At 44.2% G+C, this 23,667-nt stretch overlaps 1 protein-coding gene across 5 annotated transcripts in view; it reads left to right on the forward strand.

Annotated features, from left to right (window-relative positions):
• SNX7 (sorting nexin 7) overlaps positions 1 to 23,667 on the forward strand; it is a 229,408-nt gene that overhangs the window by 135,988 nt on the left and 69,753 nt on the right. For all 5 annotated transcript variants that reach the window (XR_003858903.1, XM_029617777.1, XM_029617780.1 and 2 more), the window contains exon 8: positions 11,366 to 11,518. Coding sequence is in view for 4 of the 5 variants with exons in the window: in XM_029617777.1 (XP_029473637.1) it covers positions 11,366 to 11,518 (153 nt within the window). In the remaining variant the exon portion in view is untranslated. The remainder of the gene's footprint in view (positions 1 to 11,365; positions 11,519 to 23,667) is intronic.

Below are 23,667 nucleotides of genomic sequence, written 5' to 3' on the forward strand. Positions count from 1 at the left end.
AGGATTTGATAGCGGAAAACATTACATTCTGATATTACTGGATTTATCAGCAGCATTTGACACAGTGAATCACAAAATACTAATAAAAAGGCTTGAAGAAATTGGATTACATGGTAAAACAATCACATGGTTCAGGTCATATCTAAATAACAGAACGTTTCAAGTACAAATTAAAAACACTCCTATCTGAAAAAATTACCCTAAAAACAGGAGTTCCACAATGGTCAGCACTCTCAGCTACTCTTTTTAACATATATCTACTTCCACTATGCCATCTCCTTACAGGACTAGGAATCTTACACTATGTTTACGCCGATGACATTCAATTAATCCTATCCAATAGAGGACACTATTGAAAAAACAATAAGTTTAGCCATTATGTATTTAGACATTATTTTATTTATTTATTTATTTAACAACTTTTAATATACCGACGTTCGTGAGGCACATCACGCCGGTTTACAAGTAACTCAGTTAAAGGAGGAAATTACAATGAACAGGGGGCCGGGGGATGGGAGCAGGCCAGAAAGGGGGGGGGGGGGGTAAGGGAGACAGGAAGAAGAGAGGGAAAGATAGGTAGCATGAGTGAGAGTATAAAAAAACAACCGTTAACATAAGAAATAAAAGGAACTTATTTACAGAAAAAGGAATATTTACATTAGTGACAATTAGCATAGGATTGATTATATCGGACTAAATTGAACAATTTTGTAAAATTGTAGGAAGATAAAAGGGGAAGGGCGGGCAAGGAGAGGCGAAAGGGAAAGCCTTGGGAGGGGGGGAAAAGCCTAAGGAGGGGGGAAAAAAAGGCCTAAGGAGGGGGAAAAAAGGGAAAGCCTTAGGAGGGGGGAAACAACTACTCAACCAAATGGAGCTGATAATTAACATCGATAAAACTGAATTCATACACTTAGAAAGAAAGAGCATGAATATCACAAAACTCCAATAATTCTTAACAGTAACCAAAAATTGAATTAGCTGACAAGGTATGCAACCTCGGAGTAATAATCAACACAGTGCTAAACCTCAAACACCACATAACACTAAAGGTTAAAGAAGGGTATGCTAAACTCATGATACTCAGAAAACTTAAGCCATTACTCTCACTACCAAACATTTGCACAGTGTTCCAATCACTGATATTTGCAAGCACCGATTACTGTAATGCTTTACTACTTGGTTTACCCTATACTACGATAAGACCACTGCAAATATTACAAAACTCCGCAGCTAGAATTCTCACTGGAAAAAGTAGAAAAGATCATATCACAGATACACTGGCCGAACTACATTGGCTACCCATAGAACAAAGAGTGAAGTTCAAAGCTCTTTGCACACTACATAAGCTAATCCATGATGAAAAAGCAGAATGGCTGAACACAGTACTTCGAGTACACGTTCCACATAGAAATTTAAGATCGGCAAACAAAGCCCTATTAACCATTCCTTCTATGAAAACAGCAAGACTAACCCAGGTTAGGGAACGTGCACTGTCCCTGGCAGGTCCCATATTATGGAACACAATGCCCCTTGATCTAAGACTTCAGAGAAATCATAAACTTTTCAAAACTTTTCAAAACACACCTCAAAACCTGGCTTTTCACACAAGCCCTTCAAGAAAGAGAACAACACAAGCAAATAAATAAGGATAAGCGGACTTAGAGCACCCAGCCCACAACTTCCAGACGGAAGTTAAACTTCAAAATTTACGCTGACGATATTCAGTTTACCATACCCTTCACTGATTCCTGGTCTAAAACCTTCTCATTACTGCACTTATATTTTTCTACAATAAAAACCTGACTCTCTCATAACAGGCTAAAATTAAACACAAACAAAACAGAATTAATCTATCTATCCACTATTCCAGACTCAATTCACAAACCCCCAGCAACATTTACCTTTGAAAACCAAACCATCCCCTTAAAAACACATGCAAAAAAACTTAGGAGTTATTCTTGACTCCAAATTATCACTGACAAACAACATATCTGAAATTGTAAAAAAATCCTTTTACAAAATTTACATGCTCAAGCAATTAAAACCATTACTTTTGCCAAATGATTTCCGTTTGATCACTCAAACCCTTGTCCTGTCTTCATTAGACTATTGCAATGCTTTATACCTTGGCCTACCCCAATCAACAATTCATCCACTTCAATTAATTCAAAATGCGACTGCCCGTATGTTATATAATATCCATCGAAGCGAACACATTTCTCCGATTTTACAACAATTACATTGGCTTCCAGTATCATACTGTATAACATACAAAATCTTATCCATTATACACAATCTGATCTATAACAATGACTCAATCTGGCTATGTTCACTACTACGAATTTATAAACCTTCCAGACAATTACGCTCTTTTGACAAATGTTTATTAGAAATTTCTAATGTAAAATCTGTAAGTTTATCTCTGATTCGTAAACGTGCTTTTTCAGTTGCAGGTCCAACTTTATGGAACGCTTTACCTGACTATATCCGACTAACTGCTAACCGTAGAGATTTCAAAAAATCGCTGAAAACTTACTTATTTATCCAAGCTTTCTAGCTACAATAACTGCATAATATCAAGTTTTTTAATTAACCTCTTAACAATTGTTTGTACTTTTATACTATGTATGTTTTGACCATGTGTAAACCGCCTAGACGGATATATATTTATCCATTATGCGGTATATAAAAAATTTTAAATAAAATTTAAATAAATAAATTCTGCCTGGAAATTATTATCCCTCGTATAATTGTAGTTAAACCGATAAGGTTGAATAACAATAACCTTACAATCCCCCATGGGAATTTCATCAATGAAAATTCCACATCATAAACCATACTTTACTTAATGTCATATTGTTACCGAATAATTATGGCACCCTATATTTAAAGTATGATCTATATTTTCCTTGATATATGTGCCCTATTGTAAACCGTTATGATGGTAAATAACTTAATGATGGTATATAAAAACTTTAAAATAAGTGAATAAATAAACATTGCTAAAGAGATATAAGTAGCTGGAAGTTCCCCTGAAGAAGCTTGTTGTAAAACATGTTGGATTGTAATATTCACTACTACTTTCTCCCATTCTGCCTGGTCCTCCACTCTATATAGCTTAATATGCGATTCCCTGCAGATATTTGGCAACAGGTTTGTGCTAATTTTGTTTGTGGATTTTTAAATTGTCAATATGTTAGGTAGAATCCAAATATTTTTTTCATTATATCAATGGCCTTTTTTTCCTAAGTTTGTTTGCTGCATGTTTTGCTGAAAATGTTTTAGAGGAGCGGGGAATTTTGTTTTTGTTTTATGTGATTTATACACGGGCCCTTCTGTGACATCTTTGTTTGTCATTGATGATAAGTGGCGATAGAGCTAACTCATCACAATACCTCCACCACATAATAGAGGCAAAGGCTGGTCGGCACTATTTTGGAAAGTGATGTTGCCTGGGGTCGGGGAACACTTTAGGCCCTCCACTGAACACCAATTATTTTTTTAAAAGTGGAGGGTTAGGGGGCTTGGGGTGAGGGCATTAGCCTGCCAGACTAATTTTGTGGGGTTGGACGGGGGAACCCTACTTGAGTTTCTATTTAATGGAAAGAAGGGGCTGGGGTGAGGAGCAGCTCTTGGGGATTATGATAGGTTTAATTTAAAGGGGGTGGATCTGGTATTGGACTGAGGCAGAAGCTTGGATTTAATGGGGAGGGGTTTGGGCAGGATGGCACCATGTGCTGGATTTTATCTTTAACTGTTTTTGCGGTGTTGCCTCTAATGGCGGTCCCAAAATGGGTGGTCTAGTAATATGCCCAGTGGCTTTATTTACATTTTTTGTGGGGGAGTTAATGTCGGGCCACAAGGCCCTTTAAAACAATGGTGGCCCTGTGCTTTGGGGGCTGCCATCGCGTGTTTAGTAAGCCCCAGCCAAAAGACAAAATAATATGGTGATAATACCACGATATTTTATCAGGGAGGGCCCATACTGTCAACAGCCATTGCTTTGCATGTCTAGAGACAGCAGCAAGCAGGGTGATGACCCTGAGGAGCATTTCTGAACACTTCTATATTTATTTATTTATTTATTTAACATTTTTCTATACCGACCTTCATGGTTAAATACCATATCAGGTCGGTTTACATCGAACAGGGGTAAATAAACTAAGGTAAAGGAAAACAAAACAAAGTTACATTAAACGAGGACCGTGAACTTGGAAGCTTAGGTAGCTGGAAGAAAAAGAATTAAGTTAAGTTAAAGGGAGACATAACAAATTCCAGAAGAATTCCAGGGAAGGTTCCATTGTTCATGAGTAGATAACGCCTAATGTGTGTCCCATGGTTCTGGGAAGGCTTGGCGGAACAGCCACGTTTTGAGTTTTTTCTTAAAAGTTAGCAGGCGAGGTTCCAGCCTGAGTTCTGCAGGGAGGTTGGTCCAGATGGCTGGGCCTGCTGTCGAAAATGCTCGGTCTCTGAATGCGATGAGTCGCGTGGCTTTGGTTGGAGGGGCTTGTAGCGTTCCTTTGGATATTTCTCTCATTGGTCTGTTAGATGTATGGAGTTTTAACGGGATTTCAAGGTCGAGATAAAGGAGATTGTGGATGGATTTGTGTATTAATGTTAAAGATTTGTGTAGGACTCTGTGGTTGACTGGTAACCAGTGTAGGTTTCGGAGGATGGGTGTAATATGATCTCTCCGGTTGGTGCTGGTCAGGATTCTGGCCGCAGCATTTTGTATCATCTGTAGTGGCTTGGTGGTTGAGCTGGGTAGTCCTGTGAGGAGCGCGCTGCAGTAGTCTATTTTGGCAAATATCAAGGATTGAAGGACTGTCCTAAAGTCGTGGAAGTATAAGAGAGGTTTGAGTCTTTTTAATACCTGTAGTCTGAAGAAGCAGTCTCTGGCTGTCTTGAGGGCCTGATAGTGAGGGAAAGAATGCTACACTGAGGAAGTATGGCCATGTTCGGGGTCAGAGGACAGGCGGCAGGAAGGAAGGGGCCATAGTGGGGTCAGCATTTAGAAAGATGTGGAGAAGGGATCACAGAGAGCAGAGCGTAGGAGAGAGAGCAAAGGAGTGAAAGCACTTGGAAAGGGTCTTAAGAGGAGGAGGGCAGGAGAGTGCTATAAACTGCTTGGCACCTTTAAGGGGCGCCTTAAATATGCTGTTATAACCTATTGCTTTACTGAGATATTTGTATTTACATGAATGCCTTGAAAATGTTGCTACAATGTGCTGACACATTTGTATTTTTATCTAATTAATCCTTTGTTGATTTTACTGAGATGTGTTATATTCTTAGTCTTGTTGTTGACATATTTAAAATGTAATCTGTTGTTGCTATCAGGTTTAGTCCTTACTAAAGTCTCCTTCAGACAAGAACTGTTAAGTTTCCTTCAGACTGTATGTTGTACCCCACCTTGGGCAAACTTCTTATTCAAAACAATACTTAATAAATCCAAATAAATAAATGAAAGAGCATGATATGGCACCATGGAGAGAGAAAAAGAGAAGAAAACTGGAGATAAAACAATTAGGAAGGGGCCTTGATGGAGGGAAGGCACATGGGAAGGGACCATGGGAGGTGGGGGTGTGCAGCACTCAGAAAAGAGGCAATGGAGGAAGGGCAGGAGGAGGTGCAGGAGAATGCACACTCAGGACAGGGCCTTGAGGGGGAGGACCACAGAAGGAAAGACATTAAAGAAGGGGCCATGGGCAGGGACATTAAAGAAGGGGCCATGGGCAGGGACAGAACCAGAGAAGGGAGCGCAGGGAGAAAAGAGCAGGAATGAGAGCAGTCAGGAAAGGTCTGCATGTGGAGTGAAACATGGCAGGAGGGAAAGGCACTTGGAAACTGGCCATGGTGGAAGTGAGAAGTAGCATTTATGAATTGGCCTTAAAGGGAGGACAGGCGGGAGAGCACAGTTTATATCAGCAACTATTTTTATTTAACATTTTTATTCATTACAAATGATTCTGCATATTATTGTTATTACATTAATCGGTTTTCCGTATCGCGTATAATTTTATGCAAAATTTAGTGAGATGCATGTGGAGGTCTGCAAAATGTTTGGAGGTTGAAAAGGTTGGGAACTGCTGGCCTATAGGTTAGAGCAGTGAGCTGCTTCTCTTACTGATACTTTTTGTGATCTTGAGCAAGTCACTTCACCCTCCATACCTCTAGCAAAAAAGCTTAAAGGTGAATTTTAAAAGTGTGGTGCGTGCCAAAACAGGGAGGTACGTGAATATGCCGGGCCAGCATAAGCCAAGCAAATTTTAAAAGGCGCCCACATACATGTGTATCTCCCGCTATACGCACAAATGAAAAGTTCTGAAAAAAGGGGCAGGGCGCAGGTATGGTCTAGGTAGAGCGTGGGCATTCCTGGATTTCAACTTCAAATTTAGGTGTGCACCGGGGTTCCCTGCCGCATAACTTTACTTTGCTATGGAGGACGTGTAAGTAATGAAGAAAAATAGATCAGCAGGGTTTTAAAGGTAGGGGCTAATAGGGGAAAGGGGACACTATTAAATTAAATTACTGGGGTTTGGAAGAACTATCCCTGGATGAACTGTGAAAACCAGACATGGCATCTGCACGCGTCTACTAAAATCTCCCCATTTATGCGGTAGAAGCAGCATTTGCGCGCATAGGCACGCCCATCTAAAACTGAGTGCACATATATATACATGGTCATTTATTGTATAACTTGCATATATACGGGTGTATGTTATAAAATGGCCACGTCCCTGGATGCGGGCCATTGAATGCGCGGAAATGTGCACCCACGTGTCTCTACTTAAAAGTTTACCATCACAGATTTTAAGTCCTCTTTAAGAGGGAAGTACCTGCTGTGCTTTGAACTTGAGTTTGAAAAGATGAGTAATCAAATCAAATCCTTCCCATCAGTGTGACTTGGTGAATCATCTTGTCAGAGAAAGTGAAGTTCCTTATCTGTAGCAAGTATTCTCTGAAACAGCAGTTCATTAGTCACACAAACTCTCACCATCCCCTTCTAAAGCAACTCTCCTTTAGCTGAAACTGAATTATTAGAGCTGGGGAGGGGAGCTGCAGCCCTGCAGTAACACTGGAACTCTCATGTACTGGGGAGGGGAGCTGCAGCCCTGCAGTAACACTGGAACTCTCATGTGCATGCAGAAAAGGTCTTGAGGGTTTTCCAGAAAGCAGTAGAATAGCTTGACCATTGGCGCCAAATTCAGTCATGTGGCTTATATGATTAATTAACTGCTATCTTCAGAGAACATCTGTATAACAACTAAGCAACTTCAGATTGTCATATGTGGCTGGTTTGATATACACTCAGTGATGCACTAAAGCATGCATTGTCATTTTGCTCTCTTATCCATTAGCATCAAAGCTGTTTTCTGACTGGGCAAATGGTCTTGTCTGACGATAATCAAAACAGAAAAAAAATCAGACATTTAAAAAATTACTTTTGATGCTTTCAGTTGGTGCCTAAACTGTGGAGCTTTCTTTTTTTTTTTATCTCATAAGTGTCTAGGATGTAATGTTGTAACAGCAGAAAAAGACCAAATTGTCCGTCCAGTCTGCCCAGCAAGTTTCATTAGGTGGCAACCATTTCTCTGTGCAGGTTACCCCTATGGCTCTGTTTAGGATAGTAACTGTCACTCTCTGCTAGTTACCCCCAAACGTTATGTTAAGGGTAGTAATATTTACAATCAGACATGCTGCTTGAACATGCTTTGCTTTTGGTCTTGGCTATACAAGCAGTCCAGTGCTTTTTCCCTGATGTCTGCTTATCAGTACCCTGGATCATAAAAGTCAGGGCCTACCACTGGCTGTAAGGGATGTGCATTCGTTTTTTGACGAATTAGGAAATCATACGATATTTCCTAATTCATCATGTATCTGTAAAACCGATAAACGATCACATTTTCCACGAATTTTCAGGAAAAATCATTTTTCGGTTTAGTGCGCGCTAACGGTTTTATGTTAGCGCGCACTAACCCAGAAACGATTTGCCACGAAAAAGAAAAATACCGAACCGCGGGAGATACAAAATTTCCGGCAGTTTTACAAAAATGAAAGCAGAAACGATCGCCGGCATGATGCACATCTCTATTGGCTATCTTCTGAATCCAATTCCTGTTTTTAACCCGCACCGTTGAAGTAGAGAGCAATGTTGCAGTTGCACCAAAAGCATCAAGACTAAATGGTAATAATCCCATGCCTTCTGATTAAGGGTAGTAACTGCTGCTCCATGCAGGATACCCACATGCACCCTTTTCTTCATTTCTAACCTTCCACCTTTAGGAATCCACAGTGTTTATCATGTGCTCTATTGAATTCATTTACTATTTTCATCCTCACTACCTCCTTCAGAAGGGCATTCCAGGCATCCACCACCCTCTCCTTGAAGAAGTATTTACTAACTTTGGATCTGAGTCATCCCCCCCCCCCAGAGTTTCCTTTCGTGACTCCTAGTTCTACTGTTTTCTTTCCAATGAAAAGGTTTGAAGTTTGCGCATCATTAAAACCTTTCAGGTATCTGAAGGTCTGTATCCTATCTCCCCTGCATCTCCTCTCTTCCAAGGTATACATATTCGGATTCTTCAACCTCTGCTCATAAATCTTCTGATACAGACCCCTCACCATTTTGGTCACCTTTCTCTGGGCTGCCTCCATCCTGTATCGAACCATTTTGAAATACGGGCTCCAGAACCGAAGTCAAAAGCCTCACCAAAGACCTGTACAAAGGATTTATCACCTTTTTTTTTGTTACCGGTTACTCTTCTCTTTATGCAGCCCAGCATACTTCTGGCTTTAGCTATTGCCTTGTCATATTGCTTCACTGCCTTCACATCACGAGACACTATCCCCCAAGGTCCCTCTCCCAGACTGTGCATATCAAGTCTTTCACCCTTCAACACGTACAGCTGTTTTGGGTTACCACACCCAGATACATGACTCTGTAGTTCTTGGTATTGAATCCCAGCTGCTAACTCTTTGACCACTCGTCATGCTTTCTTAAATTACTTTTCATTCTCTCTATTCCTTCAGGTGTGTCCACTCTGTTGCAGATCTTAGTATCATCAGCAAATAGACAAATTTTACCTTCTATCCCTTCAGCAATGTCGCTCACAAAGATATTGAAGAGAACTGGACCTAAAACCAATCCTTGAGGCACTCCACTTAACACGGTTCTCTCTTCAGAGTAGGTTCCATTTACCATTACTCACTGTTTCCTGTCATTCAACCAATTTGTAATCCTCTCCACCACCTTGGTGCCCATTCCCAAACTTCTATTTTATTCACAAGCCTCCTATGTGGGACTGTATGAAAAGCTTTGCTGAAATACAAATAAATCGTATCAAGTGTACTTCCTTGATCCAATTCTCTAGTTACCCAATCAAAAAATCAATCAGATTTGCCTGACAGGACCTTTCCCTGGTGAATCCTTGCTGCCTTGGGTCCAACAAACCACCAGATTGTAGATAATTCACTATCCTTTCCTTCAGCAGAGTCTCTATTAAATTTCTCATCACCAAGGTGAGGCTAACCAGCCTGTAGTTTCCAGCTTCCTCTCTGCTACCACACTTACAAAATGGGACCACAACCACTGTTCTCCAATCTCACAGTACCACTCCCATTTCCAGGGATTTATTGAACAGCTATTTCAGCAGACCCACCAGCACATCGCTAATCTCCCTCAGTATCCTGGGATGTACCTCATCCAGCCCAATTACCTTGTCCACTTTCAGTTTTTCTAGCTCTTTCCATACATTCTCTTCTGTAAAAGGAATTTTGTCTACCACACCCCATCTATAATCTTGTCAACCAGCAACAGTCTTTCTCCAGCATCTTCTTTAGTGAACACTGAACTGAAGTATTTGTTTAATATTTCTGCCATTTCCTCATCTCTCTCCACACTTTGCTCCTCCTCATCTTTCAATTTCACTATACCACTTCAAGCATTCCTTCTTTCTCTGATGTATCTGAAAAATGTTTTGTCATCTCGCTTTACCTCTTTGGCAATCCTTTCTTCCACTTAGCCTCTTGCTTTGCTGATTTCTTTTTTTGTCTCCCTCGGTTTCACCAGAATGGTTCAATAACACTGTGTATTTGTTATGGTAGAGCTCTTTGTCAACATAATTTTATCTGTGACTTACACATCTAGAGTAAAAGCAGAGCAACATCTGAGAAACTTACCCAGACACACAGTATGATGCCTAATCACGCAACAAGGCCAATCTCAATTGTATTTCTCCTTCTTACTACAGTATTGCATACAGTATGTGGCCTTTGCTTTCTCAACACAAATGATTCTCTGCTCTTCATTTATATTTTTAAACCTGTTGCCTCCAGCAACTCCTAATATCTTCTTAATGCATTTTTCTTATTTTGGCCCTGTGGTTTCTTGTCTATTGCTTTGGGCTTCCATCTCAACTAGAATTGGCCTTTCCTGGGCAAAGGCACCATTAGCCCTTATTTGTAACTATTTGGTTTCCCCACTCTCCCATTTTCTATCTCCTCCCAATTCACTCTGGCCATTGCAATGATAATCCTCGGCCAAGAAACACAAACTAAGGCCCACTACAGAACCCAGCTGACATGGACTTTGAGTCTGGCCACTAGGTGTCGACATTAAGTGAGGGCCAAGACTCCCCAACTCCATCCAGGCCTGGGAGCAGAAATCTGGCCCAGGAATTTAACCTAGATCCGTGGTATGGCAATGTATAACACTGCCATTGAGCCACCTTTGTGTATTTTATGCAATGGTGCACATTGCTAAGACACGGAGTGATATTGCAGCTCTATTGCCTTACTATGATGGTGAGCAGATTATGCAAATTTATGGGGATGCTATATAAAATACTCAAAAATTGAATGTCATCTTGTGACATAACTTCATGCGGGACGACGTGGGTAAACACTGGTATATTTATGTATTTTATATGACTTCACTCGCTAATCTTGTGCTTAAAATTTATTTTTACAGATTTTCTATTTTACATACTACTACTAGTTAATGTCTACAGCACTACTCGTGCTATACAGATAAATAAGAAATAATCCCTACTCTGTGAAGCTTAAAATCTCTAAATAGGATGACCTATTTTTTTTTTTTTTACTGTAAATACCCTATTATTATCCCAGGTTACAATGGATGTATAGGGCCAAATGTACTAAGCATTTTCCCCATTGAAATTTAGCCTATAAGTATCCTATTATAGGAAGGCAACTTTTTTACCTAGTTTAAAAGGAAATAACAGGCCCATTATGTCTAGATGTCCAATTTTCTAAACAGATATTGCTTGATTGTTGCATAATTTATATGCCATAAACAAGTGATCTTATTGTATTGTATTTTGTTTATGCATATTTTATTCAGCTTAAAGAAGAGATTGCAAAGCTTGAAGATAAAGTAGAATGTGCTAATAATACTCTGAAATCTGACTGGGACAGATGGAAACAGAACATGCGAAGTGATCTGAAATCAGCATTTATTAATATGACTGAGAAAAATATCAGCTATTATGAAGAGGTAAAAGCATGAAGCTTTTTGATAGCATATATTGTGATGCTCTAGTGTTAAATATTAGTTCTTATTTTTATGTGTGTATTGTGGTAATTGATTTAAGCCATCTAACCCCTCTGCACAGGGATTGCTGCCTGACTTAGCCAGATAGGGCTGAAAAATCTCACTAGCAAGCTGAGTCCCTCCTGGCCCTGTTCCTAATCCAACCAACATCCCTGGGACTGTCCACTTTTTGAGAGGTTATGAATAGTCACTCTGTTGAGGTAGATTTTAAAATGTCAGGTTTAGTGGGGAAGTATACAAACTAGAACTTTTGAAAATATGTCCCTTAATGATTGAACATACAAAATTCTCCTAGGACAAGTGGGATGGTAGTCCTCACCCATGGGTGACATCATCAGATGGAGCTCGGCATGGAAAACTTAAGTCAAAGTTTCTAGAAACTTTGACACACTGAGCATGCCCAGCATGCCACTATCCAAACATCCATGTGGGTCCCTCTTCAGTCTCTTCTTTTCTGTTGAGCTATCATCTCGCGATTGAGGAGCTCTGGCTCTCTGTATTTTCAAGTAATTTCCCGGTCGGTTTTGACTTTTCCTGCACCGGGGTTCCCCTTCTTCCTACCGGCTTAGTCAGTAGGGCAGCGCAGAAAATCTTTCTCCCTTCTGTGCGACTGATTCCCAGCGGTTTCTCGCACTCGGTGGTCATTGGGCACCGACCGCACACTGGGTCTTTTTGTAATTGCTTCGTCTGGTTTTCGTCGATGCCCCAAGTGTCTATGGACCATGTCCCTCAAGGATCCACATGAAGTATATATCCTTTACCTGGGGGCATCGCATGACGTTAGGGGGTGTCATTTTTGCAACCAGATGACCCCCAATGGCCATCACGTCCGTTTCGACAAAATGGAGAAGCTCTTCGGTTCCAAAAAAATCTGAACCTTCGACTCCAGCATTTGGGGCAACGACTCCAAGAGGCCACGGGGAGCTGATGGACACCAAGCCTTCGTTGTCCACTCCCCTGCTGGGGCCCCCTCTGGAGAGAGAGCCCGAGGATCGGCTGTCGCCAGTGTCTTCACGCTCCAGGACGACAGAATTGTCTCCATCCTCCTTGGAACCAGAGAAACAGGGCTGAGTGCCGAGGAAAGGTCTGGAAGCATTGCCTCTGGTCAGTCTTCGCACGGCATTGGGCTCAGGTCAGCATCGGCACCCACTGTGATGCCCTCGAAGCAACCCTGCGGAGAGGAGGCACCGTCCTCCATCGAACCCGAGAGTCCCAGGCATTCCCCACCAATGCCGGTGCTGGGCACTTATCTCCCTCTGGGCTCTGAGGGAGATCTGGTGATGCCTCCCTCTCCTTCTTCTGTCTTGTCTTCTGCAGACTTTCAAGAGGCGTTGGACCACAGGGTGCAATTGGCAGTGGTCCAAGCTCTGCAGGGCATTGAGGTGCCAGTCCTGCTGGTGCTTCCACAGTACCGGTGCAAGAGCCTGAACCCTCGATGTTGGCACCACTGCTGGAGTGCCTCGATGTCCTCCTTGGCATCCTCCCCAGCTGCCGGTGCCCAGGGTTCCATCGATGCCCCAGCGGCCACTGTTTCTTCCTCCGTCTGGTTTGATTCCCATTATAGGTCCTCTGAGGAGGAAGGCCTCGCGCAGTCCATGGCACCACTGAGGCCCTCAGTTCCACAACCAGTGTTCCCTGGTCTGGTTCCATGTCCTTAGGGGGTCGCGGTGCTTGCGGTGCCCTCAGTGCCCAAACCAAGGAGCCTAGGTAGGGGGCCTTCCACTGATGTGTCTGGGTGATCTTAGTGAGGAAGATGCCCCGAATGACCTCTGAGTCCTCATTCTGTGACCTGGGGAATCTCCCCTCAGATCCATCTCTTCTGGAGGAGAGGCACCCGGTCCCTGCCTGAGGACTTGACCTTTGCGGGGGTTTGTCCGGGCCATGACAGAAACCATTCCGTTTCAGCTTCTGATGGAAGAGGATGCTAGGGATAAGATGCTGGAGGTTCTCCAGTTTATCGATGCCCCGAAGGAAGTGGTGGCTGTTCCCGTACATGAGATCTTCAAGGAGTTACTCCTTAGACTTTGGGAACACCATCTCCATGCCTCCAGTAAATAGGAAGGCTGATGCTGTTTGTCTGGTACAGCAGGTCTTGGGATTTGAGAAGTGTCAACTCCCACATCAGTCTTTTGTGTTGGAGTCTGCCCTCAAGAAGGCCAAGCATTCCTGTACCCATGCTTCCATCCCTTTAGGTCGCGGGTGCAGAGCTCTGGATGCGATTGCTAGGAAGGTGTTTCAGGGTGCCTTGTTGCTTACTTGTATTGCTTCCTGCCAGCTGTACATGACACAGTACTTTTTGAACCTCTGGAAACAGATCCAGGAGTTGTCCGAGCATCTGCCCCAGCAGCAACAGGATGCTTTTATGGCTCTTGTCCAGCAAGGCTTGGAATGTTGCAAGCACGAAGTGAACTCCACCTACAAAGTGATGAAAATTCCACTGGGGTGGCAGCGGCAGGCATTGGTGCCCACAGGATGGCCTGGCTCCGAGCCTCTGATCTCTGGCTGGAGGTCAAGGAGAAGCTTGCGGACCTTCCATGTACTGGTGATAAGATGAGGGATGCTATGGCTGTTGAAGGATCAATCCAAGACCCTTCAGCATCTTTCAGCCAGTACATCGGACCCACCGTACTCTGCCAGGAAGTCCTCATGGCAGGGCTCGTGGAGGTCTTTTTACTGCTAGAGGAAATATTATCACCTCAGACCGGTGGGTCCTGTCTATCATTCATCGAGGCTATCGACTCAACTTTCTGGGTTTTCCCATGGACTCTCCCCTGTGCCTCTCTTGGGGTCAGTCCTTGGACCAGGCAATACTCTTGACGGAGCTCTCTGCCCTCATAATGGCCAGAGCAGTCAAACCTGTCTCACTGTGGCAACAAGGGAGGGGATCCTATTATCACTATTTCCTGATTCCAAAGAGAACAGGGGGGCTCTGCCCTATTTTGGATCTGAGAGCCTTGAACTGATTTCTAAAGAGAAGAATTCAAAGTGGTCTCTCTGGGCACCCCGATTCCCCTTCGGCAAGAAAGGGACTGGCTTTGCTCCCTTTGTCTCAAGGACACATATGCCCACATCGAGATCTTTCCCAGCCACAGGAAATATCTTCAGTTTGTTGTGGATGAGAGGCATTTCCAATACAGGTGTTGCTGTTCAGCCTCGCCTTGGCCCCCCATGTTTTCACCAAATGCCTGGCAGCGGTGGGAGCGTGTTGCATTCGTGGCTGCTCTACACCCTCACTCCACCCTCTCTACATCTGTGGTGACTCCCTCCAGGTCTGATGGACGGCTTGCTGCCACGGCGTCTCCATGCTGTCTCTCTCCGGCGTACCCAGACCGGCTCGACACTGCGGATCCGCCATATTCCTGATGATGTAGGGCGCGAGCACACTCCAAAGTATGTACCAGCAAGGGCGCGAACCTCAGGGGCGTCCCCCTGTATTGACGTCATCCGCTTCCAACATAAAAGGGTCTTCACTTTTGCTTATGATTTGAGTTAGCAAGGACGGTCGGACTAAGACAAGGATTCAATTTCGGATACGAATTGTCCAAGCTACTCTGCCTCCTCGGACTTACCAGAAGTACCTGCTCCTCAGGGGCCTCGCTTTTTTTTCTCTATTTCAGATTGCAGATAGGAACCAGTACTCGCTCCTCAAGGGCCCATGTTCCTGAATACTCTGAAGATTCTCTACTGCCTGGAAGCTATCACAGATACAGACATTCGTGAGTTACCACCGCTCTCTCAGAGCTTTCCCTGGAACCAGGTACTCGCTCCTCGAGGGCCTAACTCTTTCCAGCTACTGAGCCTCCTTAAGAACCTATGTGAGTTTGTCATCTACTACTGGCTATGAATACAGCATACCCTGTCTACTCACTATCTATAGTCTTTCTACAGCTCAGCAACCCTCGGATTGCAGTTCCAGTATCTGAGGGACTTCAGCCCTGCCGGGCATATCAGCTCACTACTGCCTGCCACTTCTGGTGGTTCTATTAACCTGTCTAATAAAAGAACTATCTGTGTCTGTCTCCATACCCAAGCCTAGCCGGTGGTCCCTCTCAGGATATCCTCCTGGGAGCGCTGCCATCTGCCATCGGCCCAAGGATTCACCTATTTATGTTTCTCTCCAGATGAGTATCCTCTCTAGCACTCCACTGGTACAGATTGCCAACTCAGCAGTCTATATCATAACAAGATTCCTAGTTCCGCCTACGGAGCATATCAGATTACTAAACTCCTCTTTCCATGGGAGCCAGTCACTAACAGATTGCAACTCCACATGGTGACTCATAACAGATTGCTAACTCCTCCCACTACAGGAGTATCCAGCAGCAGATTACAATAGATTGCTAACTCCTCCCCTCTGGAGGACCAATACCTAACAGAGCGTACCTCCGCCATCTAGGGCTGCAGGTGTTCCCCTACTTGGATGACTGGCTGGTCAAGAGCGCCACCCAGGAGGGAGTACTTCGATCTCTGCACTTGACCATTCGGGTATTGGAGTCCCTCGGCTTTGTCATCAACTACCCGAAGTCCCATCTGACCCCGTCGCTGCAATTTGAGCTTCATCGGCACCTGGCTAGACACAGCTCAGACTATACACATACTACAGAGGAACTCAGCAATATATAATGCCCAAATTTTATTATATACACACATTTACCCAATGTATTTAACACACTTATTTCATAAATCCTGCTATGTGTGATAATAATCTCCCTAACATTAAAACAATATTATCCATGCCTTACCCCTCCATTCAATTCATCCATACACCTCATCCATACCACTCAAACCAACCATATCACTCATGCCACCTAAAATTGCTAACAATCCCCTATGCTTGCATAATTGTTACCCCTTCATATAACATAATATAAATATTCATATGTCATTAATATACATCTTGTTTATACAAACACAAATGAATGTGTCAAACAATCTGAATCCGTATAAATGTACAACATATAGTCAGTCTATGTACATGCGCATATTACAGTTATTTTAATGAATGCAAAGTTAATCCTATTAAACTACTCCGACGAGGCTCTCGTTTCACCATCCAAACGGGCTTCTTCAGGGAATGATGATTAACTCTAGCGCAACTATGTTCTTCTCATGTTGACATCATTAATATACAGCTCTCTTCAAGATGAATGCTGCATTTGTTCCCATTCATCAATCACCATAAACAGGGCAAATCTTCACTAATGCTTCTGTATTATGCAAGTGGTATCCACACATAGAATTGAACTCTATCAGCAACATAAAGATAACATTTATCAACCTTTATAATACCTACAACTATACCAGAAAACCAATACCATAAATTTCAATAGTACCAGCCGAATCAAATGAACAGACGCTATATGTCAATTTGTTAACTTCACGATTCATCACCAGCTCATATGCATGTCATCCTATTTGCCGAAGTTGAACTGTCATCTCCAAAAACTTTCCATATTCAAATGGCATCCATCGAACCTTGGAGCTTTATACACTTACGTACCTGCATTGGATAAACAATTCTCCATTAGAACGTCACTTGCTTGTACTGTTGGATTCGTGGACCCTTGAGCCGATCGGAACCGAAAGGTGAACTGCTGCAAGGTAGCAGCAGAGGCCCCGACCGGGAGGCGGCAAGGACGGAGATGTGGCTGGACCGAAGAAGACCCAGGGACGCCCTTTGCGACCAAGGGCTAGGCACGGAAGAAGGGAACGGATGGAGCTGACACAGTGGTGAGGAAGTCTTCGCCCTGGAAGCTGAACCTCCCCCGAGAGGAGCTCGTAGGAGTCCGGCCGCTGGGACTTAGGAGATTCACCCTGGAAGCCGGAGTCCCCCCAGGAGGAGCCCGTAGGGACCCGGCCGCTGGGACTTAGGAGCGCCCGCGGGGGTGGAATCAGACGGGATCCAAGGTCGAGTGCCAGAGGGTTGTTGCTCACCAGTCCGGAGTCAAGTGCCAGAGGGTCGCCGCTTGCCAGTCCAGAGTCGAGTGCCTGAGAGTCATCGCTTGCCAGTCCAAAGTCAGAAGCCAGGGAATCACCGTGAGCCAAACCGGGGTCAGAAGCCAGGGAATCATCGTAAGCCAGTCCGGAGTCAAAAGCCAGGGAATCGTCGTAAGCCAGTCCAGAGTCAGGAGCCAGGGAACACCGTAAGCCAATCCGGGATCAGGAATCAGCAACTTGAGACAGGAAACCTGGAACCTCGTTGCAAGGCAAGGAAGGCTAGTAACTGCAGGGCTTAAATAGCCCTGCAGCGTCTGACGTCAGGAAAGGAGGAGCCGTGCTTTCCCGCGCTGGGCCCTTTAAGAACAGGGCTCAGCCGCGCGTGCGTGCCTAGGGGGTGGGGCTAGCCGTGGGAGGACGCCGGCGGCGAAGAGAGAGCCGGCACATGGCGCCTGAAGGCCCTGCAGGCCCGCGCGGGGTCGGAGCACCAGGAGGGAGCTGCGCCCGGGGTCCCGAGGAAGGAGAGGTGACCGAGGACCCGCGGCGGGGTGAGTGGCGATTCCGGGGCCGCCCCGGAATCGCAACATGTACATACTGTTAACATACCACAAACATCTTAATGTTGTTCAATGTTACCTAATTCGGCACAATATCCTATATATCCTAACCCATATTACATGATTATATTCTCTTACACATCGTCATACCATAATCCTCCTTATCCAACCTGTGTATCGCATCAGCTTTACTTATTCCTTCCATATCGACCTACACAGTCACAAATGCCTATTACCTAAAGACATAACCAACCCTGCTCTCTCGTGCCCCTAATACACAAGCTTAAACTACTCACATTCAGCAAACTAATTGCGTTTTACCAATCTTATGAAGTTCTTCTGCTGGCGTACAAGAGGCTTCCAAAAGGACACGGCGTAAGCCGTCTATTTAAATTCCCACAAACCAATCACGCTTACCTCTCCCTTAATTAACCAAAGTGTCATACATCCGGGACTTATTAGCCACGGGTATCCCAAACCAAAACGTCATACTCAGCTCAGGCCAGAGCCTATCTGCCTCGTGATTGGGTGCTTGCACTGGTATCTCTTGCAGGTCTGATTCACCAGAGCCAGCAGGTCTTGGCCCGCCTCATGTTCTATCTTCTGGATTACATGGCTGCCTCTGTCCATGTTACATCCTTGGCTCGCTTGCATATGCGCAGGGCCCAAATGGACCCTGCAATCCAGTGGCAGCAGGCCATCCAGGACCTCCACGTGCACTTCCGTGTTACTCCACCTCTCCAGACCTCCTTGTCTTGGTGGGAGAGCCTGCCCAATTTGGAGCAGGGGGTTCCTTTCCAGTTTTCCCCTTACTAGGTTGTGTTCACCACCAATGCATCAACCCTGGGATGGGGTGCTCATGTGGAGGGCCTCCGCACACAGGAGTTGTGGTCTACTTAGGAAGATAAGTGCCAGATCAATTTCCTGGAGTTTTGAGCAATCCGTGTTCTGGGTATTCTGCGATCACTTGTCCAACAAGGCAGTCCTGATCCAGACTGACAACCAGGTGGCAATCTGGTACATCAACAAACAGGGAGGAACAAGATTGTTCCTTCTCTGTCAGGAAGCAGTTCAGATTTGGTCATGGGCTCGGTCTCAGGGCATGCTGCTCTGAGCCGTGTACCTTGCAGGACAGAGAATGGTGGCGAATCGACTGAGTCAGGCCTTCCGACCCCCACAAGTGGTCTCAGAACCCGGCAGTGGCAGACCAAATTTTCTGCCTCTGGGGAACTCCAGACATGGGTTTCTTTGCCTCCCCCTGCAACAGCAAGGTAAAAAATGTCTGCTCCCTGTACAATGGGGACGGCAAACCAGCCACAGATGCCTTTGCCCGCCATTGGGGCAGGGGGCCTTCTGTATGTGTATCCTCCACTTCCTCTGGTGATGAAGACTCTTCTGAAGCTCCAGCAGGACAGGGGAACCATGATCCTCATAGCCTTTCATTAGCCGAGGCAGGTCTGGTTCTTGCTCCTGTGACATCTCTCTATCAGGGACCAAATTGGTTTGGGGACTTTCCCCAACCTCATCATGCAGGATCAGGGCAGGCTGCGCCATCCCAACCTCAGGACATTGTCTCTAATGATCTAGATTATTTATTTATTTGCTTTTATATACCGACATTCATTGGGGTATATCACGCTGATTTACATGTTAACGCAGAGAATATAAAGACTAGCTTGTCTTAATATTTTTACATTGTAATGGAGGCAACTCAACAATTAATGGGATTACATTTTAACAGAGGGGGAAATTTGTATCGGGGGTACCTCAAAAACAACTCAGCATCAGTATAATTACATTAGGAGGTAGGCGTCTCAAGAATTTTTACATTGTATAGATAAGTACAAAGGAAACTTAGTGGCACTTATTGTGTTACACATCTCAAGAATTATTGCATGTGTGAATAGGTACATAGGAAGTTTGGACGATGTTAGTAGTATTGTAACATTTTCATTTTATCATGATATGGGGAGAGGGAAGGAGGTTAGACCTGTGGGCTGGTAGGCTTTTTGGAATAACCAGGTTTTTAGATTTATTTTTTTTTTTTGAAAGACTGGGTGGATGTTTCCAATCTGAGTTGTGCAGGGAGTGTGTTCCATAATGAAAGGCCAGCTATTGATATGGCGCGTTCTCTGAATGTGGTGAGGTGTGCTTGTTTTGTGGAGGGTATGTTTAGCAGGCCGGTGTTCTTGGATCTGAGGTTTCTTAGGGTGTCATGGTGGTGGAGGGCGTCTTTTAGCCATTCTGTATTTTTATTGTAGAAGGATTTGTATAGTAGAGTTAGGGCTTTGAATTGGATTCTGTGGGTTATTGGGAGCCAGTGGAGGTCTTTGAGGATGGATGTGATGTGGGAGGATCGACTGCTGTTTGTTAGGGATCTGGCTGCTGCATTTTGGAGTAGTTGCAGGGGTTTGAGGGTGGATGAAGGAAGCCAGAGTAGGAGAGAGTTGCAGTAGTCCAGTTTCGAGAATAAGAAGCATTGGAGTACTGTTCTGTAGTCTTGGTTGAAGAGGAGGGGCTTGTCTCTTGAGGACTTGTAGCTTGAAGTAGCCCTCTTTTATTGTTGCGTTGATATGTTTTTTTAGGTTGAGCTCTGAGTCCAATGTGATACCTAGGTCTCTTACTTAGGTAATGCATTGGCTGAATGGTTGGATGGGTGTGGGGTCTAGGATGTTCTTTGTGAGGTGCTTGTTTGTTATGTAGAGTATTTCTGTTTTCAGTGATTGAGTGTGAGGGATAGCTGCGAAAGGAGGTTTTTTATTTGGGCTGAGTAGGATTCCCACAACAGTAGGGTTCGTTGTATGTTTTCTTTCATGTGGAGTAGAATCTGGACATCATCAGCGTGGATGAATTATTGGAGGTTCAGGTTGGAGAGGAGTTTGCAGAGGGAGAGCATGTATATGTTAAATAGGGTGGAGGAAAGAGAGGAGCTTTATGGTACACCATGGGGGAGTGGAATTGTTTAGATATGCTGTTGTTTAGTCTAACTTTGTAGGATCTATTAGATAAGTAGGTTTCAAACCATTTTAAGGTTTTGTCGCCTAGTCCAATTTCTGTTAGCTGGGTTATTAAAGAGTTGTGGTTGATGGTGTCGAAGGCGGCAGAGATGTCTAGTAGTATCAGGAGGTAGGAGTGTCCGGCATTGAGACCTCTCAGGGTGGTGTCTGTGAGGGATAGTAGTAGCGTTTCGGTGCTGAGAGATTTCCTGAATCCGTGTTGAGCAGGGTAAAGGATTTTGTGTGCTTCCAGGTGTTCCGAGAGTTGGTGGTTGACAATTTTTTCCAGGATCTTTGAAATGAAGGTTAGGTTCGAGATCGGTCTGCAGTTAGCAGGGTCGGATGGGTTCAGTTGTGGTTTTTTTAGAATGGGTTTTATTACTGTGCACTTGAGGGCTTCGGGAAAGAGGCCTTGTTCGAGGGCTGTATTTATTATGTTGGCTATAGGTTTGGCGATGACTTCGGGGATTAGCTTGAGGGTTTTTACTGGGATGGGATATAGAGGGTGGGTGGCTGGGTTGATTTTTTGTATAATCTTTTTGACTTCTGTCAAGGCAATGAGGTTGAAGCTGGTCCAAGTGGGGAATGTTGTGAAGCGGGGACTTTGCCTTTCCGGGCATGCTGGGGGGTTGGTTGATATTAGTTTTGAAATTTTGTTTGTGAAGTATTGGTCGAGTTCTTCACAAGCTTTCGTGGAGTCTTCCTTTGACAGTGGGTTGTGGCTTAGTTGGGTTAGGTTGGAGACAAAGTTGAAAAGGATTCTGGGGTTATATTGATGTTGATGAATTTTCTTTGAGTAGAATTCTCTTTTGGCTTTGTCGGTGTCTGTTCTGTATATGTGGAGTAGTATTTTGTATCTGTCGAGATGAGGTGAGGTAGGATGTCTTCTCCATCTTTTCTCTGCTTGTCTGAGAAGTTGTTTGGTGTTTTTTAGTTCTGGGTTGTACCAAGGTGTTTTGTAGGGGTTGTCCGTATTGATTATTTTGGAGATTCTTGGGCATTTGGATTTGGCGAATTCAGCATTGATGGAGATCCAGGAATTGATGGCAGTGTTTGCGTCATTGAGGTCAAGGGTGTTCAAGGCATTGGGGAGGGTTTATCAGCTCTTCACTGGGACATGGTTTGTGGAATTCAGTGTATTTTTTGGATTGGTCGGTTTCCGTGTGGGAGGTTTTCAATCGGAGTGTGGTCTGGATTAATTTGTGGTCTGACCATGAGACGCTGGTGGTTGTGGGTGGGTTGTTTGTGGAAGTAAGAACATAAGAAATTGCCATGCTTGGTCAGACCAAGGGTCCATCAAGCCCAGCATCCTGTTTCCAACAGAGGCCAAAACCAGGCCACAAGAACCTGGCAATTACCCAAACACTAAGAAGAACCCATGCTACTGATGCAATTAATAGCAGTGGCTAGGAGATCCAAGATGGCGTCTCACTGAGAGGACATGGTATTTGGAGCTCCACAGTGTTTGCAAGAAATTACCTCATTTTACCTTTTGGAAATTGGCAGAAATGCCACATACCAAGCGAAAAGCTCGGGTTAGAGAGGCTTCCTCGAGTGTCCTGAGCCCGACACTGCAGCAAACAACTATTGCGGAGTTTTATTCCCCGGCAGTAAATCCAGTGTGGCCCGCGCTAGCGACACCCGCTGAGCAAACGCTGTCGCATGCGGCTGAAACAACTTTAAGCCCTGGAGCCCCGCTGACACCTCCCCCCCCCGACATGGACACAATCTGCGAGCACTGAATCACCTCTACAACGGAATGCGCTGGAAGGGGTGAGTTCACCCGAGGGGTGTTTCGCAGGGGAGAACTTAACTTCGGCTATGGAGGGAGGACCAATGGCGTCAACCCCGGAGGGGGGAGGGGAACCCTCCGAAAGCCTTGGAGCCGTAGGAGGAGAGGGAACGGCCTTGGAAAATTCCACAAAATTGCCTAGAGCTGGGGAAAATATAAACGTTGTTATACAAGCAATTCCTTTCCCGGAACTGAAACCGCTAGAAAAACCTGAGAATATAACCTTGGAATCATTATGGCTAGCTATAGCCACACTTCAAAATTCTTTAATGACGATATCAGGCCCTATGAAAATAATGCAAGAAACTTGTGGTAACTTGAAAGTGTCAGTTGAGAAACAGGAGAAGAAAATGACTCAAATGGAGGAGAAAATAAATAAAATTGAGACAGTACAAGATACGCTGATAAAAACTGATATGGTTACTAACAGGAGGTTAGAAATAATTGAAAACGGCTTGAGAAACATCAATATTAGAGTATTGAATTTTCCCAAATGCAATTCAATATCTCCAAAAGAACAATTTAAAAGCTATTTGAGAGATGTTCTTAAGATTACTTTGGAAGAACAACCTAAGATAATTAAGGCATACTTTGTGTCTGACCTTAAAGAAGTACCTGAGAATCAAATGGAATCTGGTGAAAACGTATTGTTAAATATTACTGAATTCCTAGAGACCACACAACAACAGCAATTAGAAGGAAGAGGAACTTTATTGGTAAAATTCTCAACACCATTGGACAGAGAAAACATCATGAAGAAGTTCTTACAAAATAGATCTGTTTTATATCTAAACCAGAAGGTATGGATAT

Source organism: Rhinatrema bivittatum, chromosome 10 (assembly GCF_901001135.1).
Source record: "Rhinatrema bivittatum chromosome 10, aRhiBiv1.1, whole genome shotgun sequence".
In the NCBI taxonomy this organism is placed as follows: Eukaryota; Metazoa; Chordata; class Amphibia; order Gymnophiona; family Rhinatrematidae; genus Rhinatrema; species Rhinatrema bivittatum.